Source organism: Camelus ferus, chromosome 10, assembly GCF_009834535.1.
Source record: "Camelus ferus isolate YT-003-E chromosome 10, BCGSAC_Cfer_1.0, whole genome shotgun sequence".
NCBI lineage: Eukaryota > Metazoa > Chordata > Mammalia > Artiodactyla > Camelidae > Camelus > Camelus ferus.
In genome coordinates, this window is record NC_045705.1 from 49367754 (window position 1) to 49387406 (window position 19653).

At 34.1% G+C, this 19653-nt stretch overlaps 1 protein-coding gene across 2 annotated transcripts in view; it reads right to left on the reverse strand.

Annotated features, from left to right (window-relative positions):
• Positions 1-19653, reverse strand: part of FAR1 (fatty acyl-CoA reductase 1) — a 62918-nt gene that overhangs the window by 19427 nt on the left and 23838 nt on the right. For both annotated transcript variants that reach the window (XM_032488975.1, XM_014565302.2), the window contains 4 exons: positions 17771-17966; positions 9856-10031; positions 3461-3640; positions 569-746 (listed from right to left, as the gene is read on the reverse strand). In XM_032488975.1, coding sequence (XP_032344866.1) covers positions 569-746; positions 3461-3640; positions 9856-10031; positions 17771-17959 — 723 coding nt within the window. In that variant the 5' untranslated portion in view covers positions 17960-17966. Of the gene's footprint in view, positions 1-568; positions 747-3460; positions 3641-9855; positions 10032-17770; positions 17967-19653 lie in introns of those variants that run through there.

Below are 19653 nucleotides of genomic sequence, written 5' to 3' on the forward strand. Positions count from 1 at the left end.
TTATGCCAGGGATTCACAAATACCATAATGCCTTGCTTCTCTACAATGGATCATAGAAATCTCTTATCTTTCTTGGCTTGTGATCTCTACAGAGAGGAGTCGACCTCTTGGAAGGCCTGCCTCTTTTTTAGTGTACTAAAAAGCAAGTGAAATAATAAGATCCTGAATATTCTCATCTCTATTCCCTTTACCTCTGCATGAGAAACTAATCAGCAAATAATTTTTAAAGCCAACAAAAGTTGCTGTGTCAGAGTCCAATCTGTTATCAATCTCAAAGATAACTCATAAGGCACAGTCCCCTTTGACTCCAGAGAATACCACAGCCTTTGATTTAATTTTCAATTAACATTTTTAAAATGTTGATATGCATTTCTATATACTCAGCATAAATTAGAAATGAAAGTACCAATAAAAGTGTCTCTTTCTATTAAAGGGAAACAACTTTGCCATAGTAAAATCATGTTCAGTAAATAAGACCTGCTCTTAAAAAACTGCCAACTCTTTTTATACAGAATAACGACTTAAAATTCTCATTTCCAATTATTTACAAAGATTTCTAACAACTTACTGGAAAAGGTTCTTTCCAACTGGCACCAACAATTGATGGCCTTACAATCGCCACATTTAGCTTTGCTCCTTCTTGTTGTACAACATATTCTGCCAATGCTTTTGTGTATATGTATGTATTAGGTCTGTCTCCTATCAATTTTGGTGTGATATCATTTACTAGGCCATCATCCATCCACCTGGTAAACAAAGAAATTGCATGCAAAAATATTTTCAGATGTTTCTACTATGAAGTGAAAAAGTATTTTGCATATTTCAAATATATCTGTTGCTCTACTCAAGTGATTTCACAACTTTTACTAAAAAAATGGAAGTTAGTTTTACTTTCATTAAACATCAACCACAAGTCCACATCTCTTACATCCAATTTCTATATCCAAAAGTCTGAAAACCAAAAGTTCTTTCATAAATCATACAGTAGGTAGCAAAAGTGAATTAGAACTGTTTTATGTTTTTTTTAAACAAACACTTAGTGTAAGTATTCATACACATCGTATGTGTTTGATGAGGGTGCTACCCCAGATTGAATTGAAATTATTTCATATTACACAATACATAGATTGTATTTCCTTTCTAAAGTCTAAATAAATTCCAAAATACATCCAGCCCTAAGGGTTTCAGGTTAGGAATTATAGACTTGTATATAACCACTGTAACAGCATAACATGTCAATTATATACATTTAAAATGAACATACATTTACAATTAATATAAAATGTCTAGCAATCTAAATAAGGTGAAGGACTGAAAACTGTTAAGCCTGCACTAGCAAGACTAACAAATACTGGAGTAAATGATAAAAATAAATTAAACCATGCTATAAAAATTCAATTAGCAACCTACTATGAAGTCACAAAATTCTTCCAATTTTCTCAATGTCTCTGAAGAAAAGGTCTACTCTGATAATCTGAAAAAGGAGGGTGATACACTAGGTGACCTCTATGGTCTTTCCCAGTCTAAATGTCTAATTCCAATGTTATGTATTTCTTTTCAGATACTTTTTCTTATTGTCTATAATACTATGCAAACTTGTATACTCAGTACTATTATATACTAATGATACCAATACTACCTGATGAGGATGGATGAAATGGAGATTATCAAGATATATTTTCTTTTGTATGTGGAAGTACTTTTTGTGTGTGGAAGTACTTTTGGTGTGTGGAAGGAAAAGAATACTAACAAAATTAAAGGGAGGCCGCTACTCAAATTAGGAAAAATCCCATGGTGGAGATGAGCTTTGAAAAATGGAAGAGATAGTTGCTACATTCAAAAAAACAAAACAAAACAAAACAAACAAACAAAAAAACCTGGCTAACCTAAGGAGAGACTTTAGCCAGTAAGCTTTATCACTGGAGTGAGTTTATAGAGCCAATCTACAAGTTATCTTAAAATTATCTGCTGGCCAGATTTCTTTGTAAGTAAAGAAAAGAGACAACAGAATTAGAAGGGTTTAGGCTCTTTCACAGCAACTTAGATGTTTGGATATACCAACTACTAGTAACAGAAAAAGTAAAAAGCTTTATTAACTTCTACACTCAACTTTTCCCAGACATATTAAACACTTCTGCCTACTGACCTGTGAGGAAAATGAGGTAGATATTTCAAGACCATCTAAGAAATGGAGTCAGAAAACAGAAACCAGGGAATTACCATTAGAATGTCTCAGTAAGCTCCCATACTTACTAATTTTCTTACAGCCTATCTACTTCCTCATAGTGACTTCCAGGAAAGCCTTAAAGAAAAGGAATTATGTGCTTATTTTAGGAGAAAACTTAGAGAAGGAGCTATGAACACTCTGTAGCACACTTGGGAAGAAAAGAATTTGATTGACAAAACAGTGGATGGTAACTAAGGAGATGAAAGTGGACAGGATCTCTTCGAAGAAAGGAGACCTAGGGGAAACAAAGAATAAAGGAGGAAAAAGCCTACAGGAATATTATATGAGAATTAACAAATACGTGAAGATATGATAGATACTGGAATTTTCTATATAGTCTAAAAAGAAGGGAAGACTCTTCTTTTTATTCTTGCTCTGATCCTGTCTGTTTCAATTAATGAGAAGGTGCAGGCTGAAGCAAATAAAATCTTCGCCATGCGTACTTCACTTACTCCAAATCCATCAAATATACACAAATATTTCTTAAGCAATAATTGATGGTAGGTCCTGGTCCTCAGAAAGATGATAAACAATAATACTAGGAGCATCAATTAAAGGACCATGACTCCTATGATTTCCTAATAATTGAAGGCCCTTCTGTAGATATACAGTCAACCCTTGACAAACACCGGGTTGGGGCACTGACCCCCAGCGCAGTCAAAAGTCCACATATAACTTCACAGTCGGCCCTCTGCATCCACAGATTCAACCATCTGCAGATTGTATAGGGCTGCAGTACAAATTTATTGAAAAAAATCCCCATACAAGTGGACCCACATAATTCAAAACCCATGTTGTTCAAGGGTCAACTGTACTCCACTGGGCAAAATAAAAAGGATAATCTTTTAATAAATTAAACCTTGCTATTAAATAGGCAGTCATTAGTCTCCTTGGATATCAGGCACTTCTTAGTGGCTAAGATTGATTCCCTGAAACTGGAGACCCCAATGTCATGGATGAGTTATTCAGAGGCTTTTCTCCCACCATCACACCTGTCAAAGTGAAAGCTCCACACTGACTTCACCAAGAGTAATTTAGGTACAAATCTATACAATAAAAATAACATAGTAGATACAGAATACTTTGTTGAATAAGAAAGAGAAAAATGTATACATATGTGTGGGTTGGGGAGAGAGAAAAAAAAACTGAAATAGACCAAGAGATAAATGTAAATAGATAACCCTGGACCTAAAGTTTGGGATCAAAGCAAATGTATATAAATGTCAAACATACTCTAAAGAATCAATCAGCTTCTTGGGATCCACAGGGGGTGGATAGACTACTTCATCAATATGCTTTCGATTGCAGTAGGCATACGCTGTTGACACATGCATGAACACTTCCAGATTCTTCATCTGTTGTGCAAGCAGAATAAGCTGTCGTGTAGCAATCACATTTAACTGAACAGCATCTCTGCAAAAGAAAAAGTGACAATAAAAAATTGGGAAGCTATGTCATTTATTTCACCTGCTAAAAAAAAATCTTATTTCCATTTTAGTAAGAGTCAGAGACAGAAAGGGACAAATAGATTTTTGTTTCTTTGCAACTGATCCCTTAGCTCTGATTTTGTGTACTTGTTTCAATATGAACTATATCCATTCTATCAGTTGTGTTTAAAATTTTTCTGAACATAAAATAAACTTCGTATTAGGATTTTAAGCATAAATGCACAAATTAAAGATTTAAAATCACCCTAGATAAGGACACATGATTTCAGTCTATGGCTTTTATGCATACATTTTTAAGTAATTTTTTACTTCCTCTGCATCTTGATTTTTGAAAGTATAATGTTTCATGATATGGCTGTACCAGAAGGAGAAATAAAGATAGTTAAATGATTTTAAAATGCTAAGGTAGCATTAACAATAAGGGTAAAACAGTCAATGAAAATTTAAAAACATTAAACTATATTAACATATAATCAAGTAGAAATATGTTTACTTCTCTCTTTCTAGCAATTAATCTAAACACCTTTTTAAGAATACCTTACAAAATTCAAAAGGGTATTGTAATAAAATGTACATTTGTTACAAGAGGCACATGCAAGACCCCAAGATGATCTACATATTCCCTTCTTGAAATTTATTTGAGGTTTATAGTTTCACTAATGCAAAAGTATATATGCAGAAAAATAACTGATGAAACATCATCTAATAATAGCAAAAGCCTGGAGAGCCCAAATATTCACTTATGAATGAAATAATTTAATAAAGTAGAATTTTATTGGTATTTTATCACAGTGAAAGAATACAGCCATTAAAATAATTATGACAACTATAAAAACATGGAAAATCTGTTTGAATAATATTTTAAAATATACACATTATGAAGTGAAGCAGGATTAAAAATAAGACTCTGGAATAAGACCTGGGTTCAACCCTGGCTTGGCCAACCTATCAGCTAGGATTAAGTGACCTGGTAAAGTCACTCAAGCACTCAGGCCTCAGTTTCTTCACCTGTAAATGAGAACACATAATGGAGACTACCTACTAAGATTTGTATAAAATTAAATGAAATAAAATAGCTCGCAAGTATTAAGCATTATTCCTAACATAGTCCCCAAATAGGCATTCAACAAATACTACTTAAGGAATAGGTAGTTTTGCTTTCTATTACACTTTTCTTTATAGCTTATTTGAGAAAAAAAAAAAAAGGTGAAATACTCAATACCAGTAATACCGTGACAAAACAAGGGAAGTAATACACTGTTGGTGACACTATAAACTGAGACAACTGACCCAAAAGAGACTAGGACAAAGTACCTGGGTATTACAGAAATGACATGGCTATTTAGATAACCTACTGAAATTAACAGAGAGGAAAAACTTGTTTTAACCCTAATTTTTCAAACAGAAAGAAATTAAATTCCCTAAATTTGCTATACTAAGTGAATATTACATAAATTATGGTAAGCAACATAATGAGATACCACTTCATGATAACTATAACTATGAAGAGAGAAATACAGAAATTGTTTCAATAAGTAAAATCACAAATTCTGTTTATATTTTGCAGAAAACAATATATTTTCAAAGAGAGACCATCAGGAAATTTTTTTCTAATAAAAATAATTTTGAGTACTTTCTAAAATTCTTACATTTCAGTATGTAAGAAAAAAACCCAACTATTCTTTTAAAAGGCCAGGACATGTCACAGAATCCAGTCCACTTGACTATAAAGCAGTGCTCTGAACCCTATTACTTTTGCAAAACAATGGGAATGGGGAGGGTACTGTTTTGGAAAAGGTATACAGAGAATATTCTGTTACAAGGTTCCTGAGGACAGGACAAGTTCTGGGTCACCAGGAACAAGAAATAATTCATGAGAGGAGAAACTCCTGGGCCTTACTTTATTTTAATTTAATAGTATCTGAGAATCTATGAAAACATACTAGAAGGAAAAAAAAATTTAATGAACTAGTTGGATTGGGGTCTTACAATCATGAGTGTATCTTTTTTTCTTCCTTATCTCAAACGAGGGGGAAAAATCTGTTGAAATAGATATCTAGCAAAAAAGACATTTCACAAAGAGGATACTGTGCACTAGACTGTAAGGCAAAGAGCTATTTTCTTTTGCATTTGCAAAACAATAGTGGTAGGGAGAGTAATGTTTTGGGAGCAAGACACAAAGGATATTCTGTTACAGGTTCCTGAGGATGTTGACAGAATTTCTGGGTCACTGAAAGTAAGGAATAACTTGAGAGAGGAAACACACCTTTGCCTTGCCTACCCACCCGCTTCCACCAATCGGTACCTGACAGCCCATACCTGAAGGCATTTTTGTTCCCACATAAGTAATTCTCAGTATCTCTGCCAGGCTGGTATCCTCACTCTGTTTTACCACCCCCCTCCCAATTTCTACTTCACTGAAATTCATGCTCAGTCCCTGACACGTTAGATCAGAAAGCATTTAGTAGTACTAAGCAAAAAATAAAATTCTCAGCATGTTTTGGTTATATGGATTCATAAATGCATCTTTTATAACACTGGCTTTTGGGAGGGGCAAAATGAACAATTATAGTCCATCATTAATGTAGACATAGAAACCACTTTAAAAAAGGAAAAAGCTCAACTTGGAACTGCCAATAAATTTTCTTGTTCACCTGTCTTCTACAGACATCTTGCGTTGTTCAAAATCTATGTCGATAGTAACACTTCTAAGACTTTTGAAACCAGAGATCACATGCTTGGCATGACAGATACCTTTGAGCTTATTAAAAAATGCTGATTGCTGGACCTCATCCTTAGACACTTTTAAGTGTCTGAATTGAGTCCTCGGAAACTACATTTTAAATAAGTTTCTCAGACCATTCCGATCTCTCTCCCACCATCCCCTTCCCCACCTCTGAGAAAATACTACCTAGATGACAGCTCATCACAATTGCTGCTGATTTTTTAAAACTTAATGAAGATACAGACAAAGATGTCTAGAGGCCAATTAATCAATCAGGGTAAGGGACTCAGACATTTGTAATTTAAATCACACCCAAGGCTCTTGCTAAAAATGAGGACTCCTGGTTATTATCTCAAAACTATAGGATCTGAATTTGGCAAGTACAGTCCAAGATTCTGCATTTTTAAACATTTTCCAGTAATTCTTAAGATTCATAATACATTATAATGTCTGAGAATCAATGCCCTTAGACTCAACAGTTTCTTGATCTTTTCTAATCATCCATCTTTACTTCCACTCCTTTCGGAACACCTACTCTCATATTCCTACCCTGGACCTTCTCACCCCAAAATGCCCCATCTCTGAAATCTCATACTCTGAATTTTCCTCAGGCCACACCATCTGTCCTTCCATTTCTGCCTTTAATCCTGTCTTCTGTCCTTATCATGGTCTCTTGTCTCTTGACACTTGTTTACTCTCAACTCCACTGGCCTCCTACCTTCACTTTCCCAAGGTATACCAGACCCTATGATCAATTACTTAAGTAACTCCTTTTATTATCCTCAATAACACTCTCCTTTTTTTTTTTTAATGGAGATACTGGGGATTGAACCCAAGATCTCATGCATGCTAAGCATGTGCTCCACCACTGAGCTATATCCACTGCCCTCATCTTTTGTCAGTATTTCTTTATGATTCTTAATCTTGATACACATTTTTTCCCACTTCAAGATTTATAAACCACCATATCTGAAAATAAATGAGCTCTGCCACCTCTCAACTCTCATAGCCCTTTAGTGTATGCTCTTTGACAGTAACTTTGTATTTCCTATCCTATTTTATGGTTATTTAAGCATGTTCTATCTCCTCTATTAGCCTATATGGAATTCACAAATAGGATTTGTGTGTAATTTATCTTGGTTTCTCCCAATATATTGGGTATAATATTGGGAATAAAGTCTGGATTTTTTTGCCCTGGCAGTAAAAGCTCTGATCTATTTTTTATTAATCATTAACTTAAAAAGTGGTTATAAAGAGTAACTGTTTTGTAAGTAGTTATTATATGCCAACCTACAGTATTTTAGAACAACTGGCCCAAATCTAATGTTGCAGTAACACACCTTAGCCAACAATATTCATTAGAGTTGCATCAGAAAATAAGTTTCAATGTAATGACTAGAGTTAGGTCAGTAAACATACATGCCTTGACAAGAAAGAGAAGAACAATAAATTTTCTTGTTCACCTGTCTGTCCCTTCCACTATGGTATCTCTAGTAAAAAGAAGAAACAATAATAATAATAAGATTCCCCTTTCGTTACTGGCAATCTTGCTTACCCTGAGGGAATAGAAAAAGGAGAGAACCTTCCCTGAAAATATACTTTGGTCCTCCTTGTAAAGGTTACTTGGATGAATTTCACCCTAATAATGTTGCCTGTTAGCTAATTAATTTTCCCTTTAAAAGCATCTAATTTTCCCTTTAAGCCAATGAAAACTATACCACAATTATCCAGTATCTATATACCTTTTTTTCTTGCAAACAGTTTCAGAAGGCTACATGAATACTTTTTAGTTATGAAAAAAATAATGAAAGCTAGAACTATGGGGGGAAAATATCTGTTAGACTGACTATTTCATATTAAAAAACTACCTATAATCACAGAATCCAAAGAAAATAATTGGCCAATATCAAAAGACATGTATATAAATACACATACATGTAAACACATATTTTATGAAATGAGATCACACTATCATTCTAGTAAGATTCTTTTGTCACTTTTGAATCATGAACACTTGACGTCTGCATAGAAAGAACTAAGAAGTAAATTACTATCATCAGATAATAAAGGATAAAGTCAAGATTAGAACTAAGGTATGTAATTCCAACGCTCATGCCCTTTCCATTACATAGTGCTGCTTCAGCTTCCTCAAGTATAAAATGGATTTGTACATTATATTACAGTGGATAATGTAAGCATGGAATGAAATAATGAATGAGAAAAAACCCTGAAACTATAAGGCATTTTTACAGAAATGTAGAGGGCTATTACATTACACACTTGTGATATAGGCAAACCTGCTATAATGCTTTGGCATTTAACTGTCACGTTACATAATGTAATGCTGATTAAGATTTATACTTCTATATTATAGACAATATGGGGGATAATCTCAAAACCCTTTATAATCAGAATTGAGTTTAAAAACATTTTAAGAAGATACCCCTCAAGCAATTGTGAAACCTAAAGAAGTCTGCATCATTTTAAATGGCCTAAGACCATACAATCAGATTAACGTTATAAAACTGATTTCAGACATAACATAAGAAAAAATGCTCTGAGGGGGGTGGAGGGTGGGAAGGGATAGACTGGGATTTCAAAATTGTAGAACAGATAAACAAGATTATACTGTATAGCACAGGGAAATATACACAAAATGTTATGGTAAGTCACAGAGAAAAAAATGTGACAATGAGTGTGTATATGTCCATGAATGACTGAAAAACTGTGCTGAACACTGGAATTTGACACAACATTGTAAAATGATTATAAATCAATAAAAAATGTTAAAAAAAAAAGAAAAAATGCTCTGAATTAAGAATCATTACTTGAAACATATATTTGTTAGAAATTTTAAAACATAGTGACTGTTTAGAATGTTATTTTTTTCTTGAAATAGGCATCTTGGAGGAAGTCCAAATTACTTTTAAATTGAACTTATATCCAATGTACCCTGTCCTTAACGCTGATACCACAGTTTTAAAACAAGAACAAGGTATGACTTCAATTTATAAGCTGTTTAATCTTATTTTGCAAAACCTGAGCTTAATTTTTTAAAAATTTTCAAATGGATATGTGTAAAGTAGAAAAATGAAGCTGTTGGGGTATATGCTTCTGAAAGAATGGAGAGGCAAGCAAATAAACACTATTGTTAAGACTAACACTCCTACCCAAGGTAAATTTCTCTTTCTTCAACTCCACACTTTCTATTTCTTGCTTCCTCCTTATCCCATATTTAAATTCATGGCAACTTCTTCTAACAAACATATACTAGCTAACAAATGTTTTAAAATGATAACAAGAGGAAGGAAATTCTTTTAACACTCTGTAGGACACTGAAAGCCACAATTAACAGAGAGCAAATATTTTCAAAGCAACTTGACTAAAAAGTAGAATGTGAATTAGATCTTTTAATTCTGTTGAAGTTCAAATATCATATAAATACCTTTACTTACCTTAAATTTTCATTAAACCTTACTGTAGCTGCACAGTGGAATATAATATTGGTAGAGTCTATGATGACTTCCTTATCTTCTTCACAAAGAGCCAGTGTAGGTTGGGTGAGTTCACTGTTGATTGCTATAATTTTCTCCCTAAAATCTGGATTTTCATCTCTCAATCTGTCAAAAAGCTATTAAGGGGAAAAACAGTTTAGGGCAGTATTTTTCAAATCTCTAAAACCCACTCCCTCAATGATGAATATTTTAAAAACTTCAACTATGCAAATTCTAAGGTTGCTATTCTTAATTGCTATCATTCTGTATGAAAAACACCTGGTGGGGCCCACATTATTATTTTACAGATGAGGAAACTGAGACACAAAGAGATTAAGTAACTTGCCAACGACACAGAGATGGTAGTTTGCAGAGCTAACTTTGAGCTGTCCATGTCTTTGCTGATTAGATTACATTATCCCTCAGAACAGATGTTAGTAATACAAATATCAGGACAGATTAAAATGATTATCTGGATTTCTAAAACCCAATCCTTAATTTATAACTTCATTTTATTTGGGCTTTAGTCCCTTTCAGTAGATTAGAATAAAATACCATTACTCATATTCTTCCTAAAATCTTAGAAAAATTTTAAAGGGGGAAAAAAAAGTAAGTACGCTAAAGGAAAAAAAAAGTTGGCAAGCAAATATACAGATTGAATCTGCACACACTTGAGAAATAGCATATATATAAGGATTCTAACCTGAAAAGTTAGTATTCCTTAAGTATACTCAAAGAAATAAATTTACCTAAAGAATCAAATTGCAAGATGATTATAGTGTAAAGTCCCATTCAATTGTGAGTCAAATTTAATTTTTTATCCCAGATTTTATAGAGGAAAACTGATGCTACCTCCAGATCATTACTCTATTACACTCTAACTCTCTACTCCATTTAAAGTCCATACTTGCAGTTTAAGCAGAGATTCTTAATATGGGAAGAAAGTCTATACAACACATATGGTGCTCACTTTCACCTTCCTAGATGACTTCAGTAAATAACAATCTTCCCCTCTGCCACGGTTGGCTAGTGACTTCAACATTAATGAGTTCTTATTTAATAAAATATTTACTAAGCATTTCAAATGAACCAAGCACCTTCTGGACACTGAGAAAACAAGAAAATGACTTTTGTCTCAAGCTACTCAAAGCCTAATAGGAAAAATTAAACAATTAAATGGACAATTAAAATATAGTGTTGTAAATAAAGTAATAAAATAGGGGTAATATTACAGTATTATGAGACTGCACAGTCCATGATAAGATATGAGGGATAAGGAATATAAACTTCATGCGGACAGGGACCACATATATTTTGCTCACCACACAGGTAGCAGCAGTGATCAGCCCCTTAGATCCAGACTATAAGAAGCTTTCCCCAAGGTTCATTTAAAATACAACCATTTATCTTACATAAAACACAAGTGGTTGGACCTGGTAGGAAGAGATCAAGGCCTAGGACAAAATTCTGAAGAATATTTAAGGGGCAAGCAGAGAAAAAGGAGTCTGAGGAATGACCAGAAAAAGTACCTTTAACACGCTGAATTCACAGTTTTTCATTTTCCCAGATTGCCAATGACCTTTAATTCCCCTTCATATAAGATATCTCTACCACTATCACCAAGACATGATCACACCGCTTCATAAGTTACTTTTCAAACTTAAGGCTCTTCCTCTCTCTAGCCACTATCTCTTTATTCAGTATCATCTTTTCCAGTGCTTTTAACCCACTGGTACCCTAATTAGTTCCTTCTTTACTAAGTCTACTAATGCCCTCTTTTTTTATTATTTATTTATTTAAAATGGAAGTTCAGTCGGTTACAATGTGTCAATTTCTGGTGTACAGCACAATGTCCCAGTCATGCATATACATACATATATTCCATATATTCGTTTTCATATTCTTTTTCATTAAAGGTTATTACAAGATATCGAACATAGTTCCCTGTGCTATACAGAAGAAACTTTTTTATTTTCAATATATACTGGCTAACATTTGTAAATCTCAAACTCCCAAATCTGTCCCTTCACACCCCCTTTCCCCAGTAACCATAAGATTGTTTACTATGCTGCGAGTCTGTTTCTGTTTTGTAGGTGAGTTCATAGTGTTCTTTTTTCTTTTCTTTTCTTTTTCTGTAGATTCCACATGTGAATGATATCATATAGTATTTTTCTTTCTCTTTCTGGCACTAATGCCCTCTTTCATGTGCTTTCTTACCTTTCCAGAATTTATTTCATGGTCAACTATTTTAATCTAATCCTCATTAGCAATGGAATTTCTTTCCCAGAGACATTACTGTTAAATCAGTGGTTCTCAACTTGGGGCAGTTTTGGCCCCCAGGGAACATTTGTTGATGTCTGGAGATATTTTTGCTTTGTCACAACTGGAATGGTGAGGAGAGGGAGCTGCTAGCATCTGGGAAGCAGACGTTTGGAATACTGATCACCCTACAATGCACAGGACAGCTCCCCATAACAAAGAATATCTGGCCCAAAATGTCAACAGTGCTGAGGTCAGGAAATTCTGCTATAAAACAATGTCCCACTATAGTATATGCTCTTTGCCCATGCTCTTCATTCCTATTTCAAAATCACAGTAGGCTCTATCTGTAAGTTTCTTACTAACTTTAAGTGTACATATTCACTGCTACTTAGTATAAAAAAGGACTCATTTTATTGATTTACCAGCAATGCTATACGTAAGGGAGAATGCATGTCCCTAGGATTAGGTGGCAGGATGTGCCAGGAGAGAATTAAAGGCATAAGATACAATGACATAATTTTATGAAGCATTTTGTCAAATATTTAGACAAATATTTGGGGGCAAAGCATTTTTATACTGAAAATAATGGTCTTATGTTTAGACTAAACCAAAAAAGTTCAATGAAATTTCAGGCTTTAAGTAGAAGGTAATAATTTTCTTTACAAATTAGACTTACTATGGAGGAAAAATTTTAGAAGCATAGCCTGGAGACCCCAGAGGAAATGCCCAAATCTTTTACATTTTACTCAGGCCCTCAATTCCAACCAAGACATCAATTTCAATAGTAGCTCTTACTCAGTCTCTCTTAACACCTGTACAATCTCTTTTATCCATCCTCTCTCTTAAAAACTCTCTATCTAGACAGTAGGCTCCATTAAGGCAGGGACTCTTTTATCTTATTTATCCCTGAATTGAATCAGTTACATCAAATCAAGTGCCCAGCCTTGAATATGCACCATAAATGTTTTCTGAAAAATAAAAAATGAGTAAGAATAAACAACCTCTCACTAGGGAGAGGGTGGGTGTTGAGAAGGGAATTAAAGTATACCAATTATAGCAGTTCATGATAAAATGCCAAGATGAGTACACAAAGGGCAGAGATGACAACGAAACATACATGGGGGCATTTTTACTTAAAATAAGACTTGTGGTCTTCTAGCCCCCTTGATGACTCCCTTCTCAAAGGTTTTAAGGGAAGCAAGGAATTCCAAAAGGATTCAGCAAAGAATCAGAAAGAGAAAAAAAGGTGAAAGGAGACTAATGTAAACTATTTGTATAGTTAAAAAGAAGCATAGAGATAATGTCTCAATTTCTAAGAAGTGTACAGAAATGTGTATCTTACAGTTAAATAAAAATAAAAGCAACATAAATGTTTACTGTATGATGTCAAAGAAAAGCTAATGTGACATGACAACTAGTTACAACAAAGATATATGAAGTTCATTCAAAGCAAAAAATCTGGTTAGTTTCGATGTAAGGGTTTGCTACTATTTTGGTTTCTTCCAACAGGACTATAAGAATTTAGACATTCAAATGATCATCATTCTCATTTCAAAACAAATGTTATAATCAACATTTCTTTAGGGGATACGTCAAAGAGTTAGAGCCCTTATGTGTACCAAAACTGAACTCATAGCTTTCTAATCACTTTTGTTTCTGACTTCAACTTCATTCTCTGAATCTCTACTGCCAAGCTTGATTTCACATTAATTTTGGATGTCTCCAAAAGTCAACTCTCTCCTTAAAGCATGAACATTTGCCCCTATTTCGTATATCCATAAGAATGTGCCAGAAGGCTGTTCCCAAAGGTCTAAGTAACACTGTATATTCTTAATCAGCAGCAGTTCTCAAAGCACAATAAGATCCTAAAAGTTCCCGAAACTATTTCAGGTAGTTCACAAGGTCAAAACTATTTTCATACTAAAACTAAAACATTATTTGCATTTTTCACTTTCATTCTCTTACAAATGTAGAGAAGAATTTCCCAAAGTCTACATGTATAGATGACATCATCATTCTGATGGCCGATGGAATTAGTGCCTATACATATATCCTTAATTTTTAAAATTTCTCAGTTTTAACTTCTACTATGATAAATATCAATAAGATATTTGAAACAAAACCTCTTTGAAGTCCTCAATAATTTCTAAGAGTGTAAAGGGGTCCAGAGACCAAAAGTTTGAGAATCACTGCCTTAAATAGACAGAAACTTTCAACCTATTTGGAAGATATGAAAAAGTATAGCCATAGGGTAATATTAGTCTGCAATACATTATAGTCAATTTACATTATCAAATAATTTGCTCACAAGTTAAAATTAATGATCACTTGGGGGAAAAATGCTACAAATTAAATCATGTTTTTAAAAAATGTCCTTATACTAGGCTATCAAATAGTTTTCATTTTAAAAGGATCCTGAACACAGTCAATCCTCAGTTCTCAGGAAGAAACTGGAGATGAACTTTGTACCTATCACACTTTAAGAAGGCAAATTCTTTAAGCACAGTTATTATGCAGCTACCTTTTATGGTGGTAAATGCTGAAATGCTAACTCAAATCTTTTTTTTAATTGTCTGTAGAGAATTTAGAAACAATAATAAAACTGACAAATAAAACTTGCCTTTTTTTATTGAGGTACACTGGTTTACATAAGTTTCATGAGTAGGACATTATATTCTGGCTCCTATATACACTACAGTGTGCTCACCATGAAAAATTTAGTTTCCATCTGTCACTATACAGTTGACCCCCTTTACCCATTTTACCCTAACCCTACCCACCCCTTCTTCTCTGGTAACCACTGCTCTATTCTCTGTTTTTATGTTTAAACCACATCTTATTTTTAAAAATAAGTACCTAGAAAGTTCATGTGGTAATTCCTTAATCTAAGAGTTTAAAGTTAACACTAGCTATACTTTTGTCATGTTTAAGTATAAATATTCATTTGAAGCCCTCTTCCTCAAGTCAAATGAGCAAAAATTTTAAAGAATAAAAAACTAATAATTTTTAAAGGCAGAAACCTCATTTGGGGAGAGGACGAGTGCTGGTAGGAAATATTCTAGCACTTGATATTTATTTAATATGCCTTACTCAGCTTCCAATAAAACAAAAACCACGGCTTGCTTTGATGTTCTTTGAACCTGCAGAGCAGTTCTCATTTCAGAACCTTCACCCCTGCCGTTTCCTCTACCTTTACCACCCTTCCTCTGCATACACACATGGATTCTTCCTCACTTCATTCAGGTCTCTGCCCAAACGTCATCTCAAGAGAGAACTTTTCTGACCATCTTACCTCAAGTGCACCACCATTACTTTCAACCCTCTTTATCTGCTTTAACTTGTCTCCCTAATTAGAATATAAATTCCGAAATGCTGGGACTTTGTTTTGTTCACTGCTATACCTATAGAAGGACTCAATCAATATATCTTTGCAGAGGGAGGGCAAACAGGAAGAACACAAGTGCAATGGGAAGGACGCTACTAGAGTGTAACTAGCCATATGAGCTATACTGTCACTGAGTAGCCCTTTAAGAAGTAGATTTGTTTCTAAAAAGTAATTCAGAGAAAAGAAGTTTTTCTAGTTAAAGTAAGGATTATTTAAAGTTTTCATATGGGGACTTAATAAACAGCAGAGACAAAAGTAATAAGTATTATTATTCTTTAGTGCCTTAATAATAGTTTCAAATTATTTCTAAAAGGAAAAACTAATATTAATTTACACCCCACTGTTAAAACCCTGTGGGTCTTTATGAGCAGAAAAAAATATAAACAAGAAAAACATGGAGGCTTTACATAAGTGAAATTTATCTTTCTGAACCAAAATTATATGTGAATGGGAATCATTCTCAAATAATCTAACACCTTAGTAAAGAAAACATTCTAGTTTAACCTTTTCTTAATTTATTATAAGTCACTGTAGTGAATATTGGTGATTATATTTTATTATAATGCTGTGATGTTTAGAAAATTAAAGTTTATTTAATTTAAATTTTTAAATACTCCTGTAAAGGTCTTATTGTGCATCTTTTCTCTTTACTCTCTTAACTGTCCTTCTGTTATCATACTTTGTCACTCCCAGGACACAAGCTTCCCACTACTGCCATAACCCATAAACTGACTTTTATTCCTGCTGTTTTTACCTCTGTTATTCTCAGTCGTCCTTCACCTTCTTCTGATTTTGTCATCTTCTCTTCTAATTTTTGTCAACTTGGGCACCAAGCTTTTTGACATCAGCTTTGGGAAATTAAGCTATTTTCACTCAGTGTGTACCAGCTACAACTCTTACAACTAGTAAGCTATCCAACACTCAAGATTACTTTCCCCACTGTATCAAAAAGCCTTCCATCATCTTTGCCTTACTTTTTTATCTATTAGGGAAGTAATGTTATAAACTAGAAAGAAATTTATTATATCAAGTCATTTGTGTTACCTCTGGCATCTATTAGCTACACAACTTCAGATAAAATGACAGCTTCTGAGATTCACTGTCCATATTTGTAAAATGGGATATATCAACATCTAGCCTATCAGAGCATAAGCTCTAGGTTCAATTGTCAGAGTTCACAGACACTGGATCTAGCACTATGTAACCTTATAGAATGGGAACAGCACCAGTACTTATGCTATAGAGTTGTGATAAATACATATAAAGGTGCTTTGCACACAGTGCTTGGCACAAGGTAAGCACTCAATAAATATTAGTCATTATTAACTATGGATTCCTATTGAAAGATCAAAACAGACTGGAATACAAATGTCTAATAAATTATTTCTTAATTCTAGAAAGTTGTTCATCAATAATTAGTCATCATATCTTTTGACACTTTTTCAGCAATTCTTTGCTCAGAGCAACTCAGAGGTTTCTGGGGTTTTGGGGTTTTTTTTGTTGTTGTTGTTAGTATGTAAGTCAGCTGCCCTAGAAGCTTAAACGGTATCAGATACCTACCTAATAACTAAAAAACTACATAGCTACTGCACTAAACCACCATCGTTAAATGTCAGATAAATTCATTCATTTTGAGAAAATTCAAAAGCTTCTGATTGTGAAATAATTTTATTCCAGCTCATTTCCATTTTTTCTCAGTGATTTTTTTTTTTAAGGTTCAAAATGTATGACATATTCTTGTATTCTGTACTATCTCTCTGTCATCATGTTCTCATTCGTCAAATGGGAATATGTGACTTTGCTACCTCCACCTCCTAATACTGTTGTAGGGAGCAATTAGTGCTTACAAATTTTTAACTGTTATCAAAGCACTGTGTCTCACAGCACAGTAGCATAATTAGAAACCACCTCTTAATTGTTACTGTTCTAAAAACCACTTAAAATATCTAGTAATTACAAATAACCTGCCTTAAATATTCTAAAAACACATTAAAGAGCTACCATAAAGGTAATTTAGAATTTGTTATTCAATTTTGCCCCCCATAGATGAAAGCTTTTTTCTCCTACTGATCACAAGTCATATCCAGTTTATTGCTGTTCTATAGGATTTCTTTTACTAATATTTTTCAGGGTATTGAAGAAATACACCAAACTGTTGATGATTACAGTAATTATACACACAAACAAAGATGTTTTTCTCTCCTCCAAATGATCATTTTCCACACTTACCTTGCCACTAATTACTTCTTCTACTCGCTCCTGGGGTGTCTGTCCAGCTTTCTGTCTCACCAAAACATACACTGAATTCACCTTAGGACAAGACCTCAGCAACTTTTCCAGAAGTACCTTCCCAAGGAAACCAGTAGCTCCAGTGAGGAGGACATTCTTGCCTTCATAGTATTCTGGGATTGAAACCATTCTGATCCTAAGGAAAACATGACAAATAAGCATCAGTTCAAAGATTTATGTTCATTGTTATGTACTAGAAGTTAAAAAATCTCTTAGTAGTTAAGTAAGTATTTTAAAGAACTGGTAAAAATCATAGTTGAATATTAACAAGAGGGGATATTAACCTCTGGTTCATTGTGGTAAGGCAGAAACTACACAGAACTGAGACACTAGCTTCTAATCCCTGTGCTTTTTCCCTGGATCACCTCAGACAAGCCACTCACCTTCTCTGCGCCTGAGTTTTGTTAGTATAGTTTGTACCAAACGACCTCTAAAAATTCCTTCAGCAATAAGAACCCAAATCTTCATTTAAACCTCAGTTAAATCTGAAACACAAATGGTGTTTCTCTGTCTCTGAAAGTATTTATAACGCCAAATAGAGGTCAGCAGCAAGACTCAATAGCCTAGCTTGTATAACATGGTGGGGTGTCATATTCACCTATCACCACCAGTTGAAACAAGAAGAGGTTAACACCAAGTCCTTTCTCCTACATGTCTATAGTGACAATATATCCAAAAGGTGCTCAAATCTCCCTTTTAAAAACAGTCATAGTAAGAAATACACAGGCTGACTTATCCTCCCTACCCAATTCCACTGAAACAGCAGAAAAGACAGTCAACTAAGAGAATAAACAAACAAAAGAACCACGATGAATGGAAAAAAACAAGATGCAGAAGGATTCATGAAATATGTCACTATTCAAAGCTCAGCACATTCAAAACAATGCTATTTATTGTTTAGAAATGCACACACAATAATATTAATAGATACATGAGAGAAAGTGTAATACAATTAGAAAAGGCAATAAAGAGCTTTCATTGTATTTGTTTTCTCTAAGCTGAGGAGTAAATACGTGTATTTTATGTTCAAAATTTTCACAATTATAAAAAGAATAAATTCATAACAATTTGAAAAGCAGCAGCAGGCAGGAAGGAAGGAAAAAAGAATTTCCATTAGAAATAGATGAGACTAAATTGACAGAGAAGCCATAGCAGAAGAAATAACAACCCAGGCAAACACAGGAAAAGGACCATAAGGAGGCAAGAACTGCCCCAACCCCCTAAACACCAAGCTCAGGATCAAGAGTCTGAATCAAAGCATAGGGGAATAAAGGTAATTAAAGATTGCTCACAGAACAGCAGAGCCACTTCTGATAGTCTTACTTCCTGTATAAATTTTAGTTCTCAGGCTTACTATCAAGATCTGCTGAGAAAAACATCCAGCATTGGTGATAGGGACAAAACAGAAGTAGGGCTGAGCTTGAGTATGATCTAAAGATCCGCAAATGGAGGTGAGGAAGTGGAGGAATGAGAGAGTAAACAAACAGAACCAAAAGAAAGTCTTCAGAGCACTGGGCCCCAGAAATAAATTTTAGGTCCTCATACTATCTGGCTGCTGCTGGCCTTTAAAACAAACTTATGCAGAGCTCTCAGTTGGGAATTCCACTTGAAGAAAAGCTCTTTTGGAAAAACAGATCTCAAAAAACTGAGAGGAAGCCAGTATCAGTTACCAAAACCAACAGTCTAGTCCTTCATAAATATGGATAACCACAGATCACCAGATATTTAAGAGATACCTACAAAATTAAGGACCAAAATAAAAAGCAACAGAACCGACCACAGCGAAAACTATAATGAAAAATTTAAAGAAAACTTGAACTCTA